General features: G+C 31.9%; 2 protein-coding genes across 2 annotated transcripts; both read left to right on the forward strand.

Moving 5' to 3' along the window:
- Positions 1–11,106: 11,106 nt before the first annotated feature.
- LOC111995282 (probable calcium-binding protein CML23) lies at positions 11,107–11,574 on the forward strand. The gene has a single exon (XM_024027199.1). It carries the CDS (start codon positions 11,107–11,109, stop codon positions 11,572–11,574), a length of 468 nt encoding a protein of 155 aa, XP_023882967.1.
- A 5,517-nt stretch (positions 11,575–17,091) lies between these two features.
- LOC111995271 (probable calcium-binding protein CML23) lies at positions 17,092–17,888 on the forward strand. The gene has a single exon (XM_024027188.2). It carries the CDS (start codon positions 17,165–17,167, stop codon positions 17,633–17,635), a length of 471 nt encoding a protein of 156 aa, XP_023882956.1. The 5' UTR covers positions 17,092–17,164; the 3' UTR covers positions 17,636–17,888.
- The last annotated feature ends 1,202 nt before the right edge of the window (positions 17,889–19,090 follow it).

The raw sequence follows: 19,090 nt of genomic DNA on the forward strand, positions 1-19,090 counted from the left end.
ATATATATATATATATATATATTTTAGTATTTTCAATCAAAATTATTTTTGACAGCAATCTTTCATAAAAAATTCATTTTTTCCATTTTCATAGTCAAAATCTTAAAAAATTTTATTTTAAACACAAATTATCAAATTTTATGCTAAAGTAAGTAAAAAATCTTTCAATTGAACTAATGAAATTTTCAAAAACATGAATGATCCAAAACTTGGAGAAATAAGTTAGGCTCCAAACATATTTAAAGCTACCTTGCTTTAACACATTATATGGCAACTAAAGACACATTTCATGTGTAGTTTTAGTGACAAATTTGTCAATGACTTGTTAATCGTCACATAATGGGTTGAAAAATATAGATTTAAACATGTTTAATACCAAATTATATCAAATATTTAACAGATATAAAAGCACATTTTACAATAAAAAATAGAATTGCGAAAAAAAAATGTTATATCTTTATAACTATTAGACCAATTATTTTTTTTTAAGAGTATTATTGGACTAATTCAAATATTTGAGGGTGCCAACTCTTATTTTTTAGACTAAATTTTGAAAACATAAAAATAATTGTATATATATTTTTAAAAATTTTAAAATTTTGGGGGGGCCATGGCCCCCCCCCCTGTACGTGCCTCCGCCCCTGCGCTTAACGTCTTCTTTTGTACAACATTAGTGGTTTTGAAATTGATATATATATATATATATATATTTTGGTTGGGTGTGTGTATATATATAACTTATCAAATAAAAAAGTGTGTATATATATGTGTGTATATGTAATAAAAAGCGCGCGTGTGTGTATATATGTGTGTGTGGGTGTGGAAGTTGTCTTGATAAATATGTTAGCGTTGCAACTTGGCCCCCCCAAACAAAAATTCCTGGCTCCGCCCCTGGTCAAGCGACAACTGCTTAGTTCGATAATCAAGGTCGAGAACAAGGTCGAGCTCTTGCACGCCATGAAGGATGGCGGCTTGAACACATTTGTCAACAAAGGATCGATGAGGACAATCGATGCATAGCTTGCAAATGGTGGAGGGGTTTCTGGACATTAAAATTTCATCCAAGGTCGAAGTTCTAATACTATATATGAAGCGTGGGCTTGTCCAAGTGAAGAATTGGAACAAGAGTCCAGAGAGTCCTCCACCTGTTCAACAAAATGCTTGTGAGAATGGCATGTTTGGTTGGGAGAAAAGAGAGGATATGGGCGAGCATATAGTTTGTTAGCCTGCTGATAATGTCAAAATGCTCTTCCTCTTCCATTTCTCTCCTCTGCTTCTTCATATGCTTTCTACGGTTTTAGGTTTGTTTTATTTTGTGTTTTTTTGTTTTATTTTTTAATTTTAAAATCTAGTTGTATGTGTGTGTGTATGTTGTCGTATGTCTTACGTGACTTAATGGAGTGCAAATTTAGTAGCTTACTTGGACCAAATTATTTTATTTTAAAATTTTAGGACAGGTGGTACAAAGTTATTGATACATGTGGATTAAATAATAAATTAGTGGTACTAAATTTCCCATCATTGAGACCAAACTATGTAAGTCTGGTGTCAGAGGTGTGCATGCGTTAGGGTTTAGAACCCAAATTCCATATGCCCAACGGCAGCCACAATCATTAGTATATATTGATATTGATAAGGGATGTTTGTTCAAACAGGTCATTGGCAAGCTCATAGAGGAGAGTATATATTAAAGTTGGATTTTTAATTTATTATATTTGTGTAGGTTCCAGTTGGCTCGATTGGTGTAGAGGGTATTGGCTTGTAAAATTGCATAATGTAAAAATTATCTCTGAACTTATCCCTCATGAAATTGAGGAATCATCATTTGCTTATTTATGTTCTTTGTTTCTGATGTATCAAGTTTAAATTATGAGACAGTTTTCTAGCAATTTAGGAATAAATTTATCTTAAAATTTTTTTATTACATGTAGGTTGAAAGTAAAGATTGTACATATAAAAGCATATGTTCCTATGTACCATTCACAATAATCCTACAAACACTGTAACTAGTGCTTGAAAACCACTTCAAAGGAAAATTAGACAAAAATTCCGGCATTGCCCCACAACCACTTTATAAGACATACTCTATCATACATTGTTCAAGAAATTCAACAAGCAATGATTCAAAATGAGAAGCGCATCCATAATATTTTCATAATACTTTTACAACAAATCCTAGGTATCAAATTATTACAGGGTTTTAATATGACTCCACTATTGAAATTACTTTTTTGTCATCAATAACAGCAAGTAACAACCTGCCACCTAGGATTTGTTGTGAAGGTGTTATGAAAATGTTGTGAATATAGCATTTTTAATTCAAAATATAACATTCATATTTCCTGTTCAAGATAATGTTATAATTCCCTAGTTACCTTGTTTGAGAGAATGTTATAATTCATGTTCATCCATAACATTGCATACACAAAATGGATAGTATCCACAAATTTTGGACAATTCACTACAACCAATACTTCATAGGACATATACCCTGTCTTACATTGTTCAAGAAAATCAACAAGCAAAAATTCAAAATGGAAATTTCATAATTCCTATTCAAGATATATACTGTTATATTTCCCCGGATTATATTGTTTAAGACTGTTATAATATAAGTTCATCTATAACATTGCATACTTAAAATGGATAGTATCCATGATTATCCATAAAAATATCACAAAACAAGTCATTGTCACTACATTACCATGTAACTAACATTGCATACACAAAATGGACAGTATTTTAGCCATCTTGTTTACCCCTTCTATGTACTAAAATACTGCCTAAATCTAGTTCTACATCCCCGATTTGCTACAATCATTGCCTCCAGTGAAATTCCAGACTTGCTTCTAGCCTGTGGTTGTAGATTTGAATGTGGCTGTAGTGGCTTTTAGCATGTGTTTATGGTTGTGGTTGCTTTTAGTCTGTGGCATATAGGGGTGACAATTTGTGTTTGTGTGTCGGGTTGAGTTGTGAGTATTTTGTGTTCGCGTGTCAGGTTGAGGTGTGAGTATTATGTTATGTTATATGCTGTTATAAGAATTAATATTGTGATACAGGGTTATTGATGTCATTGCAACTATTTTTTTTTTCAAACATGTGACTCTGTTAAAAGGTTTAAACTTTACGTCATTACCCTTACTCCAAAGAACATGGGGCAACTATTTTTAATCAGTGTAGTTCTATTCTCTGTAATTTATTATATAAAATTATGTCAAAGCTAATAATGGCAAGGTTGAGGCCCATTCTTTAGTAGAAAATCTCTCCTGATTAGGTTAGGTTTGTTCTTTGTAGGTAGATAGCAATGAACCATTTATCAGCCAAAAAAAAAGAAGCAGAAGAAGATAGCAAAGAATGATGTTATAGTTCAACTGTTCAAGAGATTGTACATATTTTTAAAAACAATAAGTTGATCGAGGATGGGCTTATTATTGAGCATTGTATTTACATAGTTGGGCTGCTTAATGAACTATAAATGACAACCTTTGTGGTAGAATCTAGGAGTGCACTTCCCTTTGTCATCATCAGGAAGAGGATTTTGCTATGCACTCCTGACTTCCCTGTGCTTAGGAAGTTAAACTTAACGCTCCATCTTTTATCCTTTGACTTTGATGAAAGGCACGTTGGATGGAATGACATTCTGTAGTATCATGATGGATGTATTGATGGAACTAAAAAAAACATAAAAGGGTGCTTCTTATTTTCCTTGGTCAACCCCTTGCTAATTAACAATTATGTAAGGTGCAAGTGGATATTCTTCACATTTCTTGTCCTTGCCTCTTTTTCTTTTTTGTTTTTGACATATTGCTAATTACAAAGAATATTCTTTTTATACGTCATAGGTTTTTCTAGTTGGCTTCACAAACACTACTCCCTTTCTTGCTTTCTGGAGAAGTTGGGCAAACTGAGTGATATCAAGATTTTCCAGATGCCCTTAAACATCTGGTTTATCCATGTAAATTTCAACCAACTCATGTTCTTCATACTTTGCGTAACTGACATTCAAGGTGGTTTCCCAAAAACGACGTATGCCCATTTTTTTGCTTATTATTGCGCAAGCTAATGCCTAATGGCAATGATTTTCTCGTCTCCATGGAAATACTTACTGCAAAAGCTTCCAACTATGTGGTCCCACATTCTCATGGATCTTGGCTGGAGCATCGTGTACCAAGTATAACTCAAAGTTGCCAACACGTGGCCCCAATATTGCATCCAAGAACTACCTGCAAGCAGCCCCAAACGAGCTTACATTTGTTTGGCTCCAGGCTGGGCAACTGCTTTGTGAAGCTCATCTCCTCTGGCATGGAAAAATTGCGGCTTTTATTTGCATTTGTACCAAGACATGTGGTGTTGTTTTTCTTTTAATTTGGCCTTATTGCGATGATAGTTACATGTTAACTGAAAAACAGGAGTTCAATTAAAAGTGTTAAAAAAAAATACTATTTCATAATTATAATTGAAATTTTGTTTTTAAAACACAAGTTCAGAGTGTAAACGAGAAAATACAATAAAGAATGTATAACATGATCTATTGTTTGAGAAATGCTATTGTTATAAAAAATACCACAACATTTATCACAATTCGTCGCATAATGAATTGTGATCGATAGAAATATGAATATTATAAACCCACTATTTTTCTTGCCACTATTCACAATTCGCCACCTGATTTCTCTGTTTGTTTTGAGCCCTTATAATTGAAAAGCGAATAATTGAGGTCTGAATTTTTATAAAGTAGGTCTAAAGAATTACGCGTTGTTTGACTTGTTTTTCAAAAAAAAAAAAATTACGCGTTAGCAAACTTTCCAGTCTATACCCTATAATATATATATATATATATATTACTTTTTAATTGGTTGCTCCAAACCACAAGCTGCCTTAAATTCCCATCTATTGCGTACGTACGCGCTTCCTCAAAAGTGGGATATAGGTCGTTGTCAAGGGTCCCACTTTGCTCGAAAAGAATAAAATTGATAACGCGTTAATAGGTGAGACTAGAAATCCGTTTGGAACACTTCAGGAGTATTTTGTATATGCACTAAATTTTGAAATATGTATTAGTGAAAAAGTGTGTAAAAATATATATAATGGTGTTTAAAAATTAAAAATTATTATTTAAGTTATAGTACCAAACGGGCCATTAATTTGCTGAATTGAAAATATTTTTTATTGAAAGTATATTAAAAAAAAAAAAAAAAACTGAATTTTGGAGTGATGGCACATACTTAATAGTGTAATGGGAGTCACTTTAGGAGGAAAATAAGTTAAAAATAAAATAAACTAATTTTTTCTCAAATCTAATCCTAAGAGCTCCAATCATAAGCTTCAATTATATATTTCCAAAACTTAAGGTTGAATTTATTCAACTATATATTAGCTTTATTTCGTGCCAAATTTGCTTGTAATTCACCAATTAGATACTCTGTATTTAGGTAAAAATCATGTAACAGTTGTGTGTGAAAGAATGTGAAAAATTCAAGTGTGTGTGCAATCAAGAGGATTCTCACTACTGGAACTCGCGAGTGACTCGCAACTGATAACTCCCCAAAGTGCCACACGTGTGAAGCATGTCAGAAGCTGAAGGGTCATGACAACTAGGGCACTATAGGACAAAAAGGACAGTCTTGCCAGTTAGTTATTTGGCAATTGGAACTCGTGACTTGTCCCAGTCGCAAGTGAATCGCCAGAACCCCCTGTTTTGCAGAAAAATAACTTTTCACATTACTCACATACCCTACTATAAATACTCTTATACTCACGAAATGTAGAGTACTTTTAGAAAGAATTTTGAGAGATAAATCCTAGAGAATAACAAGATTGATTCATCTACAACCTTATACTTTTGATTCTCCAATTCCTCTATTCTCACCTTCCCCATTGACATACTCTTGAGATGATCTTTTGCCAAATCCTTATCTCACTATACTCATATCAGTGAAAATGCTATTTGGTGCTTGGGAAGCAATTCAAAGGACCAATTCATTTGGTCAATGCAATGGGCTTATTATGGGATCCAGAAAGTTAGAGAAGACAAGGTTAGACTTAATCTTGTTGGAGCAAGAATCTTTTAGAAAGAATTTTGAGAGATAAATCCTAGAGAATAACAAGATTGATTCATCTACAACCTTATACTTTTGATTCTCCAATTCCTCTATTCTCACCTTCCCCATTGACATACTCTTGAGATGATCTTTTGCCAAATCCTTATCTCACTATACTCATATCAGTGAAAATGCTATTTGGTGCTTGGGAAGCAATTCAAAGGACCAATTCATTTGGTCAATGCAATGGGCTTATTATGGGATCCAGAAAGTTAGAGAAGACAAGGTTAGACTTAATCTTGTTGGAGCAAGAAGCTTGGAGGGCTTAGGTGCATCGGGTATGTTAGGTTTGGAGTGTCTATTGCTATTCATGTATCTCAACTGATTTTTTAGTGGATCATTTTTCCGCTTGAAGGGCGGCAGAGAGGTTTTTCGCCGAGTTCTTCGGTTTCCTCTTCGATAACATGTGCCGGTGTTATCTTTGTGTTTGCATCTCTCTAACCCTTACTCTTGCCTTTTAATTGATGTTGTGGTTATGATTAATTATGGTTTAGAGTAGTTTGTTTATTTGGGTTTTGCTTGTACTTATCATTCTGCACATTTATTGTTTGGGTATAAGTTTGTGTTGGTATTTTTGAAATTTGGGGTTTAAACATTCGCTAATATTTTACACACCAAGTGAACTTTCAAAAACAAATAGCCTCCTATGGCTATCAAAATAAACTTGGGTGAAATTTGTGTACAATGCCTCTTTGCACTAAAGACGTGTCTAATTTTGAACAAGCCATATCTGATAAAGTTAACTAGTAATAGAGTTTTGTTAATGAATGCCTGTAAGACAGTTGTTAAACTATTTTAAGAAAATTTTGAAATCACTTTCATGTGAAATATAAAAAGTCGTCAAAACAATTAATTGTTTTTTTCTTTTCACATAAAAAATTTCTTATAAATATTGTTCCTAAACTAAGAGCTCTAGCATGCTATTTTACAACCAAAACAGCTAAAAACATGCTCCATCTAGGTTGGAAGATGTAAAAAATTATGCTATCTGTGAATAGTAAGTTCTTACATATACAACCTATTATTCACGGTTGTAAACTTAAAAATCTAATATTTTATTCTCTCTGTCTCTCCCCCCCCCCCTTCTTCTTTGTCTATCTCTCTATTTCTCTCTCTTCCTTTTCTCTTAATATTTTTTTTCTCTCTTCACTCGGCTGTTTTTGGTTGGGTTGAATTAGTAGTCACTAGGTTTAAAGTAGAGGGTTGTTTTAGTGTTTGTTGGGTTCATATCGGTGGTGGGTTTCAGTGGTGGTCGTTTAGGTGTTGGCTGGGTTTCAATTTCGGTATTAAAGTTGAATCGGGGATTGGGTTTTAGAGGTGGGTTGAATCAGTATGTGTTGTTGAATCGGCGTCATGGGTTTGAATTGGCGTGGGTTTTTGCATCAATGTGGGTTACTGAATCGGTGGTGGGTTTCAGTTTCAATGGATGGAGCTTATTTGAATCGATGAAAGTGGTGGAGCTAGGGAGAACAGATTGGTGGTTACGTTTTGCGTGGGTTTCATTTGTTGAGTTTTGCATTTTAAATCATTGTGGGTTTCAGTTATTGCAGTTTGAATCAGTGGCTGAAGCTTGTTTGAATCAATGTGGAGAGTGGTGGAGCCGTGGAGATCAGATTGGGTGGTTGCGTTTTGCGTGGGTTTCCATTGTTGCGTTTTGCATTTTGAATCGTGTGGGTTTCAATTGTTGTGTTTTGTGTAGAGAGAGGGGTAGAGATCCACATGGTGGAAAGTAGTAGAGCTATAACCTCTGGCCATAGAGATTCGGCCATGAAAGGAAGAGAGAGCTACTGTGGATGAGATTTGAGAAAGAGAGAAAAATGAAATGGGAGAGGAGAGAGGGTAGATAGTTTTATGTTTATGTTTATTATTTAGTTTATATATATATATATATATATATATATATTTTTTTTTTGAGGAAATTATTTAGTTTACATTATTTTATTAGATTGTATCTAAAAATATAAACTAGACGTTGGGGTTGTAAAATAAGATAGTAGAATAGATTAGTCTCTGCGTGTGCTCAGAGGCTCTTCTAATTTTCGGATAAATTTTAATAAATTACATCAATTATAATTTGGGATTACTATATTTTTGAATCAAAAAAAAAAAAAAAAAAAAAAAAAAAAAAAAAAAAACAAACAAACAAACTCTAGGGTGTGATGAAAATCTGATAAGTATTTTGTAGCACTTTATAAAAATCTGATGGTACATAATAGAATATCATACGGATGTGCAACAATTTGAAAAAAGAAGAAGTAACAGATGGACTTTAAATATTCTATGAATAAATAGCAAACACTTTTTTTTTTTTTTTTTTTTGTGCGCATAGGAAAGACATCCGTTAACTATTTAAAATTTAAAATACTCAACTTCTAATCCTTATCTTTCTTTTTATTTTTTTAATAAAATAAAACTTTTAAAATTATTTAAAAATCTCTCTTACTCAGTTACTCCTTAACTAAATTTTAAAATTTTAGATAAGTAAAAACTTAAAAATTCCTTACACCTACGCGTTTAAGGCTTGATAAAAATTGGTTAAGATAATCAATTATCACTTTTCTTTACATGTTTCTTTTTTTTTAGAAATTCTATTCAGAAAATGTGAGGAAGGTAAATATGTGGTGAGTATACGTGAGGAATTTTTAAAGCTATTGAGTAGAAGTGGGAATTTATATCAACGTAAAAGTAGGAACGAGGAGTTTTTTTAGCTATTGAGTAGAAGTAGGAATTTATATCAACGTAGAAGTAAGAATTTATTATTTTTGTTAATTTACTATTTTAATCCCATTTTAAGTTTTAGGTAGGGGTGTTTTTGACAGTAAAAAAAGAAATAACTAACTTTTTTTTGTCAATTTACTATTTTAAGCTCATTTTTAAGTTGTTGGTTAATTAATTAAGGGGTATTTTTTGATTAAAAAAAAAAGTAATAACTAATTTTCTGAATCTTCTTAATATATACAAATAAAGTGAGTTGTAAGATTCAAAATAGAGTTTAATGTAACATTTTCCTAAGTAATAATATAAACTACTTCTCTATCAAAGTAACCGTATGTATACCATTTCATTTGTACTCGAAAGTCAAGACGTGTCAAGTTCTAATTGGTCACCTACTCAAAATGTGTCAAGTTCTAATTGGTCACCAACCACTGACCAAATACTTTTTCAAGTCTCAACAACAAAAATAAAATTCCTTTATCCCATTTTGGTATTCCACTTTAATTATACTGTGTCAATTATATGAATAACTGTGGTATGTGGTTGCCAAGATAGCACTCTATACATATTGAAACCTAAAGCGATAAATTTCGGTGATTTTTTATATTTAAATATTAATTTTTATATTTATCTTGTTTAAATATTGTTCTTCTTGCTTTTTCAGATACAAAATCGCTAACATAGTTTTGTATTTATATTTAATTAAATCTCCTTTACAAGTAGTTAGGAAAATTGATTTTCAATGATTATTTAACATTTTTTTTAAAAACTCATAGCAATTTTTTTTTTGGAAACAATTTAGGCATTCAATTGTGTTGAATTTCTATTGGCTCAATATATATTTTGGGTGTTGAATTTCTAGCTATCATTTTACAATTTGGGGCTAAGGCCTAGGACTCTTTGGCCTAGAACTTGAGCTAGCACTGGGTGAAACATAAAGTGAAATATAGAGTGTAAGGTAGATAAGAGTACAACAATTTAACAACAAATCCTATATCGTAAGCTATTAATGGTAAGTACAAAGTGATGTCAATTGTAAACATGGATGAAAACCACTAAGAACTTGCAACTTATGTTCATTCTCAAAAAAAAAAAAAAAAAAAAAAACTTGCAAATATTAATTTTTATATTTATCTTGTTTAAATATTGTTCTTCTTGCTTTTTCAGATATAAAATCGCTAACATAGTTTTGTATTTATATTTAATTAAATCTCCTTTACAAGTAGTTAGGAAAATTGATTTTCAATGATTATTTAACATTTTTTTAACAAACTCATAGCAATTTTTTTTTTTTTTGAAACAATTTAGGCATTCAATTGTGTTGTATATATTTTGGGTGTTGAATTTCTAGCTATCATTTTACAATTTGGGGCTAAGGCCTAGGACTCGTTGGCCTAGAACTTGAGCTAGCATTGGGTGAAACATAAAGTGAAATACAGAGTGTAAGGTAGATAAGAGTAGAACAATTTAACAACAAATCCTATATCATAAGCTATTAATGGTAAGTACAAAGTGATGTCAATTGTAAACATGAATGAAAACCACTAAGAACTTGCAACTTATGTTCATTGTCAACTTTTTTTTTTTTTCTGTGTGTGTGTGTGTGTGTGTGTGTGTGTGTGTGTGTGTGTCGTTATCGTGGTAGCACTACTCTTTATACAAAAATTATCACAATAGTTATTGATTAGTTGTTATTGGTAGTCACAAATCTATCACTAATATCACTTTACTATCTACCATTCATATGTAACATTTTACTAAACAAATAAAAATAAAAATAATAAATATGTCATTTATAATTGAGACATGTGTGAAATATTTTTTGCACTTATTATTATTATTTTTGGATACAGTGCACTTATTGATGTGTGTGTGTGTGTCGTTATCGTGGTAGCACTACTCTTTATACAAAAATTATCACAATAGTTATTGATTAGTTGTTATTGGTAGTCACAAATCTATCACTAATATCACTTTACTGTCTACCATTCATATGTAACATTTTACTAAACAAATAAAAATAAAAATAATAAATATGTCATTTATAATTGAGACATGTGTGAAATATTTTTTGCACTTATTATTATTATTTTTGGATACAGTGCACTTATTGATTTATAAACCACACCAACTAACAAAATTAAGCCATTAATTTGTGATTGATTTGTGCGGATTCTCCCTCCAAACAGTATAAAACCACACACTATAACACAAGAATCTCATCGGTTTGTGGAAGAAAATACAAAAACACAAAAGAAACCCTAAAATCTCTTTCTTGTGGTGTATTCCAATGGCTGGTAGAAGCTCAAAGCGTAGTAGTTCTTTGGGGACAACAAACGAAGTTGAGAAGATCTTCAACAAGTTTGACAAGAACGGAGACGGGAAGATCTCACATGACGAGTTGAATGACGTCCTCCATGCGTTAGGGTCTCAAATGACGTCAGATGAGGTGAGTTGCATAATGTCAGAGATTGACAAGGACGGTGATGGCTTCATAAGCCTTGGCGAGTTTGCTAAGTTTTATATGGATGGATCGACAACACCTGAGTCATTGACCGAGGAGCTTCGTGGCGCGTTTGATTTGTATGATCTCGACAAGAATGGATTGATCTCTGCGAATGAGCTTCAAGAGGTGTTGAGGCAGTTGGGTGAGAAGTGTACGCTTGTTGAGTGTTCGAAGATGATTAGCTCGTTTGATACTGATGGTGATGGACATGTTAATTTCGAGGAGTTCAAGAACATGATGAAACATGGTTAGAGAGATAGGTCTCTCTGAATTCTTTGGGAAAGTAGTGAACTTAATATGCACGAAGGTTTAAACCTAGATATCAAAATAATAAAACAATATTAGCAAGTGGAGATGATTTATCATCATCATATTATTAAATTAAACACAACAAATGACCTTCCAAACTATAACAAGAGCATATATAGAATTCAATTGGGTCAATTTTATCTTGCCTTTTCATTCATTTGTTTAGTATAGAAATACCCAAAACGAGATAATCTTCTTCACAATAAAATCCTAGAAAATAGGAACAACTTCTATATAAACTAAATCACAACTTCTATGTAACATTTTTTCAAAACATTTATTTTTAATTGTGATTAGTCACAGTATCATATTGTATTATTTTATTTCGACTTGTAAGAAATTAACACGTCAATAATTGTGAAAATATTGTAAAATTTGTTGTGTCAGTATAACAATATATATTCCAGCTTACATAAATATTTAAAAGAAAAAAAAAAGCACAAACCGATTACTGAAAAATAAAATAAAATTAGGCACTGTAGCTATAATGTCGGTCAATAATTGTGAAAATATTGTGAATTTTATTATGTCAATATAACAATATATATACTAGCTTATATAAATATTTTAAAAAAAAACACACAAACCGATTATTGAAAAAAAAAAAAAAAAAACTTTAGGCACGGTAGCTACCGTACCGGTAACTAAACTAAAAGCACTGTTGTAGCTACAGTGTTACAGTGCATGCACTTTGTTGTGTTAGTATAACAATATATATACTAGCTTACATAAATATTTTTTTTAAAAAAAAAAACACAAACCAATTACTGGGGGGAAAAAAAAACTTTAGGCACTGTAGTTACAATTTCAGTCAATAATTATAAAAATATTGTGAAATTTATTACGTCAGTATAACAATATATATACTAACTTACATAAATATTTTAAAAAAAAAACTTTAAAGACGGTAGCTACAGTACTAGTTAACTAAACCCAGTACTGTATATAAAAAAGAAGGAAAAGACAAAAACAAAAAGCGAAAAAAAAAAAAAAACTCACGAAAATCAAAGCACAGTTACCGCCATAGTGCAAACATGCTAAGTGCACAGTATCAAAGTACTGTAGCAGCATAGCTGCTTTTATATATAAGATAAGATTTGTAGCAATAAGACATATGTTGTTTTTCTTTTTGGACTTAATTGTTTCGAGATATTAACAGCTATCTTGGAAGCAATTGTAAAGCCCATCAATTGGGGTTCTGCTCACTCTTCCTGATCTGCTTGTGCATGTTCCTTCTAGTCTCCCTGGTTGTGTACGGATCAGTGAAGTGTTTGTACGGTGAAGTCTCTAAAAAGTTAAATATAATCCAACAGTGTTTTGCAACGATATTCAACTGTCATACCTTCCAACTCCAAGGATTGATCTTTTTATGTTGGTCATTTTTTTTTTCTGATTATGCGTTAGCAAGTCGAAGTCCTTCTCTTTAGTTTCTTTAAAAAAAAAAAAAAAAGGTCAAGTCGTTTTCAATGGTTGCTTTCTTCAAGCCACAAGCTTACTACCAACCATAAATTCCCCGTCCTATCCACCGTGTACGCGGTTACTCAAAAATATTGCACTAAAGCTAGTGCTGTTCACTTTGCTTGGAAGGACTACAAACGCGTAAGAACAGGTGAGAATTGAGAGAGATCCAATCATAAAGTTTCAATTATATTTGCAATTAACTTCCTACCATAAAGTCAGTCTTTGTATTCTTTCAAAAAAAAATCGCTTTTAACAATTAGAGCATTCAGTTGGCTCATACATTATACACATCTATTTTTTATATTAAAAATCTATTTTTTTTTATTTTACACATTCATTTTTACAAAACACCCACATCAGTTTATCTATTTTATCTCTTCTTTTATTTAAATAATCAATTTTATCAATTTTTTTATTATTTCTCTCAACTGCCACTTTACATATGCAGGGTCTCTCTCTCTCTACTCATTTTTTCTGATTTCTTACTCTCTCTCTATACCTATCTCTCTACCCATCTCCATACCCACACATCAACTCTCCCTCACAGCTCCGATCTTACCTAGCTCCGACCCACACATCAACTCTCCCTCATAGCTCCAATCTCACCTAGTTTCGATCCACACATCAACAAGCTCCGATCATTCCAGTCAAGCTCCGATCTGTCTCTTTGTTGTTTGTCTGTGTGGGTTTGTTTGTGTGTGGTGTGTTTGTGTATCTCTTGTGTTTTTTTTTTTTTTTTTTTTTTTGATTAAGTGAATCTCTGTGTTAATTTGTCTATGTGGATGTGTTTGAGTGTGGGTGTATTTGTGTGCATCTGAGGAAAAAGAAGAGGATGAGAAGTGGTGAAACTACTGAGTTTGTTGAGCACGGAGAAGAGAGAGAAAAAAGGAGTGAACGAAAATTAATAAAATAATATTTACACGAGTTACAGTAACCGTGTAAAATTACATGGTTACTGTAGCTCGTGAAAAGATATACATATTTTTACACATTTTTAGAAGCACTGATATAGTGTATTTTTAAGGCAAAATGTGTAAAAATGAGATTTTTTCTATTTTATATGATTTTGCATCCACTGATGTGGATGCTCTAACTATGTAATTACATCGGGAAATGATATGTCTATAATATTTTACAACAAATTCTAAGTGGCAGGTTGTTACTGGTTGTTATTGTTGGGGCAAAAAAGTAATTTTAGTGTTAATTTCAAATTTGAACCAATAACAACTAACCACCTATAATTTGTTGTAAAAATGTTATAGAAATGTTGTACACCACTTCTTTCACAATTTTTTTATACATTTATACATTTTATTTTTTAAATATTTTTTATTTAATGGTTGAGTTTTTTTTTTTTTTATGCAATTTAATAGTTGAGTTTGAAAATTACTTTTTACAATTTTCAATCTCAACCATTCATTACTATTGGATGCAGCACAATACCAACCATTCATTCCTAAGCCTCAAAACTCATCAACCTCTTATTTGTCACCAACAACCACTGACCAATAGCCCTTNAGTCTTTGTATTCTTTCAAAAAAAAAAAAAAAAAAAGAAAAGAAAAAGAAAACTCAGTCCTCGTAACTTGTTACAACTTACAATCCGAACAAAAACATAACAATTGTCTGCATCCCAGCTCATTCTTAATCAAAACTCGGATGGAGATCAGGGCAATCGCTTTTAACAATTAGAGCATTCAGTTGGCTCATACATTATACACATCTATTTTTTATATTAAAAATCTATTTTTTTTTATTTTACACATTCATTTTTAAAAACACCCACATCAGTTTATTTATTTTATCTCTTTTTTTATTTAAATAATCAATTTTATCAATTTTTTTATATTTCTCTCAACTGCCACTTTACATATGCAGGGTCTCTCTCTCTCTACTCATTTTTTCTGATTTCTTACTCTCTCTCTATACCTATCTCTCTACCCATCTCCATACCCACACATCAACTCTCCCTCACAGCTCCGATCTTACCTAGCTCCGACCCACACATCAACTCTCCCTCATAGCTCCAATCTCACCTAGTTTCGATCCACACATCAACAAGCTCCGATCATTCCAGTCAAGCTCCGATCTGTCTCTTTGTTGTTTGTCTGTGTGGGTTTGTTTGTGTGTGGTGTGTGTGTCTTGTGTTTTTTTTTTTTTTTTTTTTTTGATTAAGTGAATCTCTGTGTTAATTTGTCTATGTGGATGTGTTTGAGTGTGGGTGTATTTGTGTGCATCTGAGGAAAAAGAAGAGGATGAGAAGTGGTGAAACTACTGAGTTTGTTGAGCACGGAGAAGAGAGAGAAAAAAGGAGTGAACGAAAATTAATAAAATAATATTTACACGAGTTACAGTAACCGTGTAAAATTACATGGTTACTGTAGCTCGTGAAAAGATATACATATTTTTACACATTTTTAGAAGCACTGATATAGTGTATTTTTAAGGCAAAATGTGTAAAAATGGGATTTTTTCTATTTTATATGATTTTGCATCCACTGATGTGGATGCTCTAACTATGTAATTACATCGGGAAATGATATGTCTATAATATTTTTACAACAAATTCTAAGTGGCAGGTTGTTACTGGTTGTTATTGTTGGGGCAAAAAAGTAATTTTAGTGTTAATTTCAAATTTGAACCAATAACAACTAACCACCTATAATTTGTTGTAAAAATGTTATAGAAATGTTGTACACCACTTCTTTCACAATTTTTTTATACATTTATACATTTTATTTTTTTAAAATATTTTTTATTTAATGGTTGAGTTTTTTTTTTTTTTATGCAATTTAATAGTTGAGTTTGAAAATTACTTTTTACAATTTTCAATCTCAACCATTCATTACTATTGGATGCAGCACAATACCAACCATTCATTCCTAAGCCTCAAAACTCATCAACCTCTTATTTGTCACCAACAACCACTGACCAATAGCCCTTTTTTTTTTTTTTTTTTTTTTTTTAAGTATCAACCACACTAATAAATAAATAAGGGTTCGGTTAATGTGTGGATATGTCCTTAGGACACACATTAATAAATTTATTTTTGAAAAAAGTTTTATTAGAAATTGAAAAAATTGTCAAAATTTTTTCAATTTCTGATAAATTTTTTCAAAATTGGTTTACTATTGTGTGCCCTTAAGGCACATGATAGTAAAATCCAATAAATAAAATTGAGGCTGAGTCATTGTATTAGAATTTCATTTTTTTTTTTTTTTTTTTTTTTTTTTTTTAAGTATCAACCACACTAATAAATAAATAAGGGTTCGGTTAATGTGTAGATATGTCCTTAGGACACACATTAATAAATTTATTTTTGAAAAAAGTTTTATTAGAAATTGAAAAAATTGTCAAAATTTTTTCAATTTCTGATAAATTTTTTTCAAAATTGGTTTACTATTGTGTGCCCTTAAGGCACATGATAGTAAAATCCAATAAATAAAATTGAGGCTGAGTCATTGTATTAGAATTTCATCCCTTTTTCGCTGCTTTATGTGTTTAGTTCTTAAAACAAAGAAAATAAAAAAAGAGATTGTAAATCAATAATAATAATAACAAATAAATAATGTTGTTAATGATGAACATATATAACAATCAATTATAGCTTGTCACTCCTCTTTACCTAACAACTCTATTGATAGTCATGACTCAACAAATCAAAAAAATTTCATAAAAAGAAAATCTATTATTTATTTGTTTTTTACAAACGAAATCTGGTATTTATAACTTGGCACATGTGAAATATTTTGTGCACTTAATAGGAACACGTGTTCACATCCCATTGTCTCCCCAACTAATTAATTAAAAAAAAAAAAAAAACCATGCCAACTAACCGAAACACATGTGATCGGTCCTTTTAGTGCAAAAAGTAAACCATTAAATCGTTTATTAATTCGGTACCCTACCTTCAAACGCGTTTTACTAAAACCGCGTGAAAGAGACATAAAAAAATTAAAAACTATAAGCCACACGCTACGACACTATAAAAACTCTTCGGTTTGCTATAGAGAAAAAAACACAAAAGAAACCCTAGAGAGAAAAAAAAAAAATCTCTTTCTTTTGTCTCTCCCATGGCTGCGAAAAACTCAAAACGCAGTAGCAGCAGTTCTCTGGGGACTACGGACGAAGTGAAGAAAATCTTCAACAAGTTCGACAAAAACGGAGACGGTAAGATCTCGCGCGACGAGTTGAAGGATATCCTTCATGCGTTGGGTTCTCGAACTAGTTCGGACGAGGTGAGTCGCATAATGTCAGAGATTGACAAGGACGGCGACGGTTTTATCAGTCTCGACGAGTTTTCTGAGTTTCACATGGGAGGATCGTCGTCCGCGTCATCGACGAAGGAGCTTCGTGACGCGTTTGATTTGTACGACCTCGACAAGAACGGGTTGATTTCCGCTAACGAGTTACACGAGGTTCTGAGACGGTTGGGAGAGAAGTGTACGCTTGTCGAGTGTTCGAAGATGATTAGTTCGGTTGATAAGGACGGTGATGGACATGTCAATTTCGAAGAGTTCAAGAATATGATGAAACAAGGTTAGAGAGGCCTCTCTGATAGTTTAGATTTCTGACTCTTAGGCCCGTTTAGTATGGTAGTTTGTTTGTATTTCTTTAAAAGACGTGTGGGAAAAAAAAATATATAAAGATATGTGTGGAGTGTTGTTTAAAAATTGAAAATATATTTTTAAGATGCATTACCAAACGGGCCTTAATTATCCTAACGTAGCTTTGGAGTTGGAGATTTTAGTTAATGCATTGACCTAGTTTAATTGAACATACGGTTTCTTGTGTTAACTTCTTTCTCTTCTTTCCATCTTTAATCTTTGTGTTTTGTTCCTCTTCGAAAAGTAAAGGATTGGAACTTGGATTAGGATCGCTTGGATTTTATTGCTTAATGGTTTCATAAAAATCTCGTGAATGTTTTGGTGTTGTGTGGGTTTTTTTTTTTTTCATGTGAGTTTTTAGTTGTTAGTTGTTAATTCCAATGCTTTTTCTGTCACACTTAAATTTTGACATTGTTTTTGAATTTAGGATTCATATGCGATTTTATTTTTATGGTATAATTTCTATTGATAACTCAATTATTGGGAAGCCAAGGAATTTGAATCATTCAGAAGGCCGTTTTTAAGTCTCGTAATTAAATTCAATCACATAATTATAATTATTTAAAATTTTAAATTAAATTCAAATTCTTAGATTACATTAAAATTAGGGTTTGTATTTTAAGTTTGGTTTCATGAAAATTATATTCAATCTAATTAGGAAGTTATAAATTTGGATTCAATTGGGAATTTAAGTTTGGTTTCATGATGTGATTTATTAAAAAATTTTAAAAATAAAAATATGTTATAGAATTCTGGTTTGGTAGTTGCGCGGTTCCACCACTGCTTTTTGGGTGTTTGACTGACCACTGAGAAACATAGAAAATATTAGTTGGATTAGGTCTTGGCGTTATAACCGATGATTGGTGGTCCACGGTGGTACAGTCAGTCTAACGGACATTTTTTATTGGGGATACCGCGTGAGAGTTATTGACACGAAAAGTACACCGCCACAGTACACGCCATAATAATTATGCATTTGCTAATGCTGAGCTCAACGCGGTTTTACTTTGCTTGTTCCTTGCGCCAGGCTATCCTTTTTTTTTTTTTTTTTTTTTACGGAAAGATTCTTGATTTCTTTCCAAGTTTACTCTATCCCAATATTTCTATTACTTTCTTTGACTTTTAATACTAAATTCATTATTAAAAGTTAGTAATACTTTACTATAAATAGAGATTAGAAAAAAGATATGGGCCTTAATAATGTGGATAATATAATCCAAAATTAAGGGTACCGTTGGGAGTTCAAAATTTATGGCCCCAGTCACATGTACATGTGGGCCTGCTTAACTTTACACTTTTTTTTGGTTACTTATCACTCTTGTTTTTTTCCTAGTTCTTACTATTGGGGTTTGGCATTATTGTTGGGGAGAATCAGAAAATACCAAGATTCTT

Source organism: Quercus suber, unplaced genomic scaffold (assembly GCF_002906115.3).
Source record: "Quercus suber isolate HL8 unplaced genomic scaffold, Cork oak 2.0 scaffold_246, whole genome shotgun sequence".
Lineage (NCBI taxonomy): Eukaryota > Viridiplantae > Streptophyta > Magnoliopsida > Fagales > Fagaceae > Quercus > Quercus suber.

What these genes read in the sequence shown, in the direction of transcription:
- LOC111995282 (XM_024027199.1), top strand. Translation starts at nt 11,107, where the DNA reads ATGGCTGGTAGAAGCTCAAAGCGTAGTAGTTCTTTGGGGACAACAAAC.
- LOC111995271 (XM_024027188.2), top strand. Translation starts at nt 17,165, where the DNA reads ATGGCTGCGAAAAACTCAAAACGCAGTAGCAGCAGTTCTCTGGGGACT.